Raw genomic sequence first — 9,221 nt, 5'->3', positions numbered from 1 at the left:
CCAGCACAAAGAATAAGCCAGCCCCCAATCTCAACAGTGCCAGTGCTGCCAACCCTGATGCACAGCCTTGGAAAGGGAGGCGAGGCTGAGCTGGGACAGGAAGATCCCAGAGAACCAGCCAGGGGCCCAGGTGTGGCGCTGTGGCAGGTCAGGTTATTGAGCCACTAACAGAGTGGCCCAGCTGGTGGGGGCTGCAGGCCAGAACCTGCCACTCATCCATGAAGACCACCCTGGGTAAAGAAGAGAGAACCCCAGGACCCTTACAGATGCAAAAAGGCCCATGGAGGAGGCAAAGCACCCTGGGACAATCACCACCCCACAACTTAATCGAGGGCTTAGGGAACAGCCAAAAAGGCACCTGGCTCCCCTCTGCCATGTTTCATTCCGGGCACCCGACAATTCCGCCGTGGGTGCAAACAACACAGGATGCTGAACTCTCACATGCACGTTTGTGATTCCAATGACTCCAGCGGGAGGGGCCCAGAAACATAAAACAGCCTGAGAGTCTCCAGATGTCACTTCTGCTCCGAGTCCCTCCCAAGCCTCCCTCTGACTTCCATCCTGCCTCTGCCCTGCGTGCCTCCATCATAGTGTCGCTCACATTGTCCTGTGGCGGCTTCTGTGTGTGTCTGGCCCCAGCCCCCAAGCAGACTGAGAGCCCTTGGAAACTGCTTCATCTCTCCATTCCTAGACCCCAGTGCAGCATCGTCGGGAACACAGGAAGTAATGGATTCTTGTTTACTAAGCGAATACAGGAATGAATGAATGAGCAGCTGAGGGTCTACAGGCACAGCCATGCATGACTTTCCCTTTCTGATCTCTCTGCAATTTAAGAGCTGAAGGGGAGAAGGAAAGACCAACTGCCAGGTCTCCCCCACCACCCCTCCCTTCCTTGCAGCTAGTGGACTGTGAGGTCCACACTGGGGGACGAAGAGCCAGGGACACCTGCCTCCTATGGTACTTCCCAAAGGTGCAGAGCTCTGCTCCCTGCACACATCGATGCAGCCATGGCTGAATGTGCTGCTCCACCCCCAAGTTACCTCTTTAAGGATGAAATCTTCCCTTGTTGGTATCGGAGGGCTCCTCCTAAAGAGAAAAGTCAGCAGGTCAGAGCTGTGGGAAAAGCTAACACACCTGTGCTACTTGGGCGAGAGGCTGTACTTTGGGTTGGGTTCACTTTGCCCCATTCAGGAAACAGACTAAGTAACGAGTCAGCCCAGCTTCAGTTACAAAAGGTGCAGGAGGGCAAAAGGTCCCCGAAGCCCCACCAGGAAGCCCTCGCCAGGCCTTGGATTCCTGGGTCCCCCTCCTTCTGGACTGCCCAGCTTCCCCCGACAGGCCACATGGTGAATGTGGGGCCCGGGACACAGCATCTGGGCCCTGTAAACAAGAGTCCTGGCCAGAGGGGAGGCCACCTGGGCGGTCTGCAAACTCCACGGCAACGGCTCTGCATCCTGAACCTACAACTCCCCTGGGGAGCTCGTGGAGGCTGCAGCTTCCCAGGCCCCAGTCCTACCCCCGAGATTCTGATTCAGGGGGTGTGAGGCAGGGCCCCAAGATTTCTCCCCATCCCCCCTCATTTTTCCCAGAATTCGTTGATTCAATTCCTCCCAAACCAGCACAGACTCTTGGGCACCGACCATTGTAATAAGCATTTTTAAAATAACAAAAATAAACCCGAGGCAGCACCTACCCCAGGTGCTGACAGCATTGTCCACTCCAGAGGGGTTCCCGTGAATCACTCTCTCCCCTTGGAAAGCCCACTTGTTAATTAGCTCCAAATCCTCCTTGGTCCACCTGAAGACACAGATGTTCATCTTTACTGTGGCAGTGAGGAGTGGGGCTGGGGAGGGGTCACCTGGGGCTGTGCTAGGGGAGGCCAAGGGGCATAGGAGTTTGGGCCCTTGAGCTCAGAAAGAACAAGTCCGCTCTGAACCTCTCCAGCTACAGAGCGTGCTGAACCTGCCCTTCCCTCTGAAGCCCACCTGGCGCAGTCAAAACAGCCCGGGCTTTGGACTCCCACGGTCCTACTTTGCCTCTTACTAGCTGAGTGACTCGGAGCCTGTTATCTAACCTCTCTGAGCCTCACTCTCCTCCTCTGGAGAATGGGAACACCACCCGCCTCAGAGGCTGTCTGCATGTGTGTCTAATGATGGCAAGGTGTCCACAAGCAGCAGGTGGCAACTGCCACTATAACAGACCTCTGCATAAGCGCCCACACCTGAACCAAGCCTGCCTTTAAGAAGAACGGGCAGAGGTGTGACTGTTTCCCAGGGCTCTGCAAGTAGATCCAAAGCACGATTATTATGAATTCAAATCCCAGGAGCCCCAGACACCCCTGGGGGGGCCAGGCTGGTCGCAGCCATGTCTGGATCTCTCCCAAGCGTGTGGCCTTACTGCCTTCCATGGACCAGGTGTGGGCTCACAAACACTTTAAGTGAACAGACCCAAAACACATGAGTACGGAACAAGGCAAAATGACCAACTCCACTTCCCCACTCTTTGCTCTCGGCTTTTGTTTCCTTTCTGCAGATTCCCTTCCTCATGAAACAGTAGAAGCTAAAGGTGGTTTTGTGACCTCTGAGAATGATGTGGCTCAGTGGCAGAGTTATGGAGTAAGCGGTTAGCCTGGTTTTGTTTGTTTGAGATGGAGTTTTGCTCTTGTCCCCCAGGCTGGAGTGCTGTGACACGATCTCAGCTCACTGCAACCTCTGCCTCCTGGGTTCAAGCGATTCTCCTGCCTCAGCCTCCCAAGTAGCTGGGATTACCGGCGCCTGCCACCATTCCTGGCTAATGTTTGTATTTTCAGTAGAGACGGGTTTTTGCTGTGTTGGCCAGGCTGGTCTCGAACTCCTGACCTGAAGAGATCTGCCCACCTCACCCTCCCAAAGTGCTGGGATTACAGGCATGAGTCACCGTGCCCAGTCAGTGAGCCCTTTTTGAAACCCATCCCACCACTGACTCGCTGGGCATCTGTGACCAACCACTCCACCTCAGACCCTCTGTTTTCTCATCCATAAAACAGGGGTAATAGTGTCTATCTGGCCAGGCGCGGTGGCTCACGCTTGTAATCCCAGCACTTTGGGAGGCCGAGGCAGGCGGATCACAAGGTGAGGAGATCGAGACCATCCTGGCTAACATGGTGAAACCCCGTCTCTACTAAAAAATACAAAAAAATTAGCCGGGTGTGGTGGCGGGCGCCTGTAGCACCAGCTACTCGGGAGGCTGAGGCAGGAGGACGGCATGAACCCGGGAGGCAGAGCTTGCAGTGAGCCGAGAACGCGCCACTGCAGTCCAGCCTGGGGGACAGAGCAAGACTCTGCCTCAAAAAAAAAGAAAAAAAAAGGGTCTATCTCACTGAGGATATTGAGATGGAAAAAACACACAAGCACTTTGTGTAATGCCCAGGAGATAGGATGTGCTCCCCAAAAAATAGGCCGTCTGGGGTCACAGCGCCTGGGGGGCCTGGTTCAATCACTTACTTGCTGTGGAGCCCTGAGCAAGTCAATTACCTGCTCTGAGTCTCCTTCCTCATCTGCCAAACAAGGATTTTTACGGACTTGGCAACTCACACGGTAGCTGTGAGACTATGATTAATAATGAGTCAACATCAGTTAACATACTAGATTAGCATGTGCCAAACATTGTGCTAAATGCTTTCTTAAATGGACCATTGAAAAATGGTCCATAATCCTCCCAATTGTGCCCTACAGGGAAGGTACGATAATTATCCTGCTTCTTACAGAAGCGGAAACTGAGGCTTGGATGGGTCAAACAGCATCCTGGAAATAACCGTGCTACTCACTGCTGGGTCAGGACCACATCTGCTGACTTGGAGCCCAAGCTCTTAGCTATTAACTTAGTGGTGCCAACAAGATACACTCATTCATTCAGCATTTATTGAGCAACTGCTATGTGCCTGTGACTAAGCTCCTAGTCGGAAGCAAAACAGACAAGGTCCCTGACTTCTTAGAGATTAGAGTCTAATGGAGAAAGTGAAGGTCAGTAAGCAATCAGGATTCAAATACAAACAAATCCATGACATTGCAATATGTGACTACAAAGCAGGTGTTTCTGTAAGAGTACTATGGGCTGAATTGTGGGGGCGGGGGTGGGGTGCTTGAAGGACAAGCGGAGCCAGCTGAGCAAGGTGTGTGTGGGGTGCTTTCCAGACACACCACCTGTGCAGCACTGGAACCACACCAGAGCTGGCTGGCCCTTTCCAGGGACCAACAGGTGGCAGCGTGCGTGGGAAGAAGTGAGTGATGGAGGCGGGGGAAGGTAACTCAGGCAGTTGATCTAGCCCAGGGCCTGGCCCTCTCAACAAACGTGAGTCTTCCTCCTGCTCTACACGGTTTGTTTTTTAGGAGGCTCAGATTTGAGTCTTCAAAGGAGACTGGGCTCCAGTCCTTTCCGACTCAGAAACATATGATGGGCAGGGTAGGGTGGGGTGGGGGGTCTACTCTCCCTAAGGGTTCTGAGAAGGAATGACTGGCCTTCAGGGCAAAGTGGGAGAAATGGTTGGAAGCAGCATAAGAACATACACACATGCATGCACACACACGCACCATCACCCTCTGCCTTTTGAAAGGCAGGGCCAGTCTGTCGGCCTGTGGAGAATCACTTGAACCTGGAGGCAAAACTTGCAGTGAGCCAAGATCACACCACTGCACTCCAGCCTGGGTGACAGAACGAGACTTCGTCTCAAAAAAACAAATGAACAAACAAACAAAACCAAGCTCAGAAAACAACAACAGCAAAAAAACAAGCGCAGGAAGACGACAGAGCTCTGCATTTAGGGGCCTCATCCACAACTCCTGGTCCCGGGACAAACTGCATAACCTCTGTGCACTGGGTGGTTTCTCAAGGCACATTCTCCTAATGACGGAAATGGTCTGTGGTCAAGCCTGTCTTGACAGGTCTCACTGACTCACGTGGTCCTCCACCAGTAGGAACACAGAGAGGTGGCACGCCCTTCATGGAGATGGCCCCGGAGGAGGAGAAATGTCCTAGTCTAATGGACACATCCCCTAACGTGGATTTCTCAGCACACTCTAGAGTCTTTCATAACCGTGTGGTAAAACTGGACAGTCACCCCTAGGGCACCGTCATTACCATACAGAGGACACTGTCCTAGCGTGAGTCAATGCAGAGGTGCGAGAGTTCATCTAACCCACTGCTCTCCAGATCTGGACTCCAGCTCTTTCTACTATACCATGGGCGCTTGAACCCAACAGAGCCAAGATGGGGGTGAGCAGAGGTGGTAAGAGCAGGAGAGAAAAGCTCAGACTCTGAGTTCAAATCCCACTCTGCCAGCACTAGCTGTGTGGCCCTGGACCAGCCATTTGACTTCTCAGGGCTCAGCTTCCTCATCTGTAAAATGGCCACCAAGACCCCTCCCACCTCACAGGGAGGTGGTGAGGTCCCCGTGACAGAAGCCACGCCCCGTCCTGCTGCGTGGGAGGGACAGTGGCCAGGTGAGGACCACGGTTACCTGTTGACGCGATCTCCATCCTTCAGCGGGTTTGGGATCTCCTCGCACACAGTCAGGAGGGCCGCTGCCAGACACACCGAGTAGGCGGCGCTGGAGCCCAAGCCCGCCCCGTGGGGCAACTCTGACCACACTACGATATCCAGGCTCGGCAGGGCCCTGAAACACACCAGGGTGCAAAACGTGACTCTCCTACAGGGCAGTGGGATGCCAGCACCGAACCAGGGGCCGGGACTAGGCCTGATTCCAAGCATCTGGTCCAGTTTTCTCAACTGGGGGAGACTTCACGACCCCAAATGTATCCCTACTGAACATCAGGAACTCAGGGTGAATCAGACAACTAGGAAACAGGTACCAAGTTCATTTAAATCCCTGGGTCACCCAACCAGAGCCCTTCTCAGAAGCACCTGGCAAGCCGTCAACCCCTTTCTCCCACCTCCTTCCTGTGCTCACATGCTAGGTGTTTCTGTGGGCCTGCTCTGAGCACATGCTAGCCCCTCTGCCTGCAATAGCCTTGCACCTCCTTATCCCCCAGAGAAATCCCTACCCATCTTTCAAGGCCTTATCAAATGTCGCTTCCACTGTGAGTTTCCCTAGCTACCCTCAAAGACCCTCCTGGCTCCCCTTCTAGGACCTCCTTCCTGCATGCCCTCCTTCCACCACTGCCTCATCATAGCGCGCTAGGATTGTGTGTTCACCGGGGGCCTCTCCCACCAGATGGTGCTCCCCAACCATGTGTAACGTGGGTCTGCTTTTGATCACCAGAAAGGTCCGAATCACTTTATCTTACATGTATTTCCCCCAAGTGAGAACTGTCAAACTTCGTGTTTGGTAATTTCCAAGAAGTACTTCTCCCATTTCCTAAATACGAAAATTGCAATACTGAATGCGCGTCTCCAAATTCCACACACCCACCCCACCCAGACTGGAAGATTCTGGAATGTCTTTTACCCACTTAAGGGGACATGCCTCTCAAGTTGAAATTCTCCTTTGGACAGCAATTATCAGGCCATTTCCAAATGTGTCCTGAGCACAGGGCCTGGCCACTGAACCAACATCTGCTGCTCAAGGGAAGGGCTGCCCCCTGAGGTTTTCCCTTTGGGTTCTGGACAGAAAAAAAAAAACAGAGGGGCTGGTTGGGGCCGGGTGCAGTGGCTCATGCCTGTAATCCCAGCACTTTCAAAGGCCAAGGCAGTTGGATCACATGAGCCCAGGAGTTTGAGACCAGCCTGGGCAACATAGTGAGATTCCATCTCTACAAATATTTAAAAATTAGCCAGGCATGGTGATGTGCACCTGTGGTCCCAGCGACTTGGGAGGCTGAGGTGGAAGGATCACTTGAGCCTGGGAGGTCAGGGCTGGAGTCAGCTGAGATGCTGAGATCATACCACTGCACTCCAGCCTGGGCGACAGACAGATCCTGTCTCAAAAAAAAAAGCATGCCACATTACCATGTCTGGCAGGGTGCGTGGCATGTGGTGAGGACAGCCAATGGCTGCTGCTCTAGAAGAGAGCATGTGCGTTCTCCAGCAGCAATGACAGAAACCCTTCCTGTTTCTCCATGGGAGGCTGAATCTGGACTCCCTCCCCAGACCGCACACACACCTCTGCTTCCCGCAGATGGACAGGTATAAGTAGAGAAAGGCCAGCACAGCCAGGCTCTCGGTGACAGCACAGTCGTCAGGCAAGCCTGCCACCTCCTTCAGCTTCTCCACTAGCTCTGGGGTGGGTGTTGTGGCATCACCTTGCTCTGTTTCACAGGCACACAAGCAAACACAAGTGGGTGAGAGGGCCTCTGGTGTTTTACAAACAACAGAATACAGAAAGTCAGCTAGTCACTGGAATCGGAACATGGATGGACATGAATTCATGGTCTGAACACCACACCCAAGTCTGTTCATTGGCTTTAGGCAGACTTAGGTTTGAGTCCCAACTGTGCCATTTACTAGCCATGTGACTAACCTTCCTGAACCTGTTTTCCACCTTGGTAAAACAGGAATAACAACAGTGCCTCTTCACAAGGTTGTCATGAATGTAAAGTTAAATACGGCGTGTAAACTTTTTAGCACAACACCTGGCATGTAGTCAGTGCTTAATTAACAGTAGTTTTAAGGCCAGGTGCAGTGGCCCACGCCTGTAATCCCAGTACTTTGGGAGGCTGAGGTGGGCAGATCACTTGAGCCCAGGAGTTTGAGACTGAACTCTGGGCAACATGGCAAAACCCCAACTCTACAAAAAGTACAAAAACTAGCCAGGCATGGTGGTGCACACTTGTGGTCCCAGCTACTTGGAAGGCGGAGGCAGGAGGATCGCTTGAGCCAGGAGGTCGAGGCAACAGTGAGCTGTGGTCGCACCACTGCACTCCATCCTGCATGACAGAGTGAGACCCTGTCTCAAAAAAAAACCAAAAAAAGTAGCCTTAACACACACACACAGACACACACAGAGAATGCTGGCTCAATCACACAAGGGCCTAGGTTTCACCTTCCATTGTATAAAACCAAAAATCAAAGGAGTATTAAGTTACCACCCAAAATATTTCCCTCTTCCAAAAGCTAATCATCAGGAATAGGACAGTGTAAATGCGAGGCGTTGCCTGGGCAGAAGGGGAGGGTGAGGCAGGTTTTTCCCAGGGATGTGCAGGAACCTGGGCCACTTTCCTCTGAGACACTGAGAAAGCAGAGCCTGTCTGGCCAGCTTACCTTTACAAATCACTCGCTGAGCCTCAGGTCAGATTCTCAAGGGACTGGGAAATGGAATTGGGCGTGCGTGTCTTAGGAAATTTCAGGCACTGATTAAGTGCTGGGTAAATATGTGTTGAATGGATTAATGATATACTCAAATGGCCAAGTCATGACATTATTGAGAACCTGGGTATTTCAGAGCTCTGTAATCGAGATGGAACAGTTGTTAAGAGCCTGGATGTTGGGGCTAGGAGAAACCTAGGTCTGAATCCTTTCAGTATCACCAACAAGTGTAACCTGAGCCACTGGACCTCTGAACTTTAATTTTCAAATCTGTACAATGGGGACGAATACCACCACCTATTCCCAGGGAATGCTGGAGAATTCTAAGTGTGCTAACATATGTGAACACACTTAGTGCCTGGCATGCATAAGTGTCCAGTAAGTGCTCACTGTAGTAGCAGGGTGCAGTGGCAGGTGCCTATATTCCCAGCTACTCAGGAGGCTGAGGCAGAAGGAACACTTGAGCTCAGGAATTTGAGACCAGCCTGGGCAACATAGTAAGATCCTGCCTCTAAAAAAAAAATGTTCAATGTTTATGACTATCAGGAGGGAGCAAAAGGACACTGAACAAAAGATGGTAGATCTTTGCAACCTAGAAAATGGTGTGTCTCCCAAGGCTCCGCAACTCACACGCCCTTACCTACATACTGCACCTGTGTCGCACCCCTAGTGCCCGCCTCCAGTGTCGTCAGATCCTCACGGCAGCCCTCAGTCAGGAAACATGTCTCTGCTCCCAGGCCCAGGGGGTGAAGTGACCTGCCCTGGGTCACCAAGGGAGTCGGAGTGGTCCGAGACATGGTCCCCCACACCTGGCTGCTTCCACCCCAAGCTACTGACATACACAAGTTGCAGCTGGTTCTCACGGGACATTTCTGGTCTGGCTGGGCGGCCCTGTGCACTATGGAAAGCAAGTTCCATGTGTTCTGGCTGGAACGCTCCAGACGCACGCTCCAAAGGAGTGCCTCTTAACTGAGGCGTCCCCA

The 9,221-nt window shown here is 52.5% G+C and overlaps 1 protein-coding gene across 2 annotated transcripts in view; it reads right to left on the bottom strand.

The window, feature by feature from the left end:
- Positions 1 to 9,221, bottom strand: part of MVK (mevalonate kinase) — a 29,427-nt gene that overhangs the window by 10,708 nt on the left and 9,498 nt on the right. Inside the window, exons 4-7 of one of the 2 annotated variants that reach the window (XM_011997837.1) lie at positions 7,097 to 7,241; positions 5,495 to 5,650; positions 1,694 to 1,797; positions 1,041 to 1,086 (exon numbers count right to left, since the gene is read on the bottom strand). In XM_011997837.1, the coding sequence (XP_011853227.1) occupies positions 1,041 to 1,086; positions 1,694 to 1,797; positions 5,495 to 5,650; positions 7,097 to 7,241 (451 nt within the window). The remainder of the gene's footprint in view (positions 1 to 1,040; positions 1,087 to 1,693; positions 1,798 to 5,494; positions 5,651 to 7,096; positions 7,242 to 9,221) is intronic. The other variant, XM_011997838.1, reaches the window with a different exon arrangement.

Source organism: Mandrillus leucophaeus, unplaced genomic scaffold, assembly GCF_000951045.1.
Source record: "Mandrillus leucophaeus isolate KB7577 unplaced genomic scaffold, Mleu.le_1.0 Scaffold55, whole genome shotgun sequence".
Lineage (NCBI taxonomy): Eukaryota > Metazoa > Chordata > Mammalia > Primates > Cercopithecidae > Mandrillus > Mandrillus leucophaeus.
The sequence above is the reverse complement of the archived record's forward strand: the minus strand, read 5'-3'. Positions and strand labels throughout refer to the sequence as shown.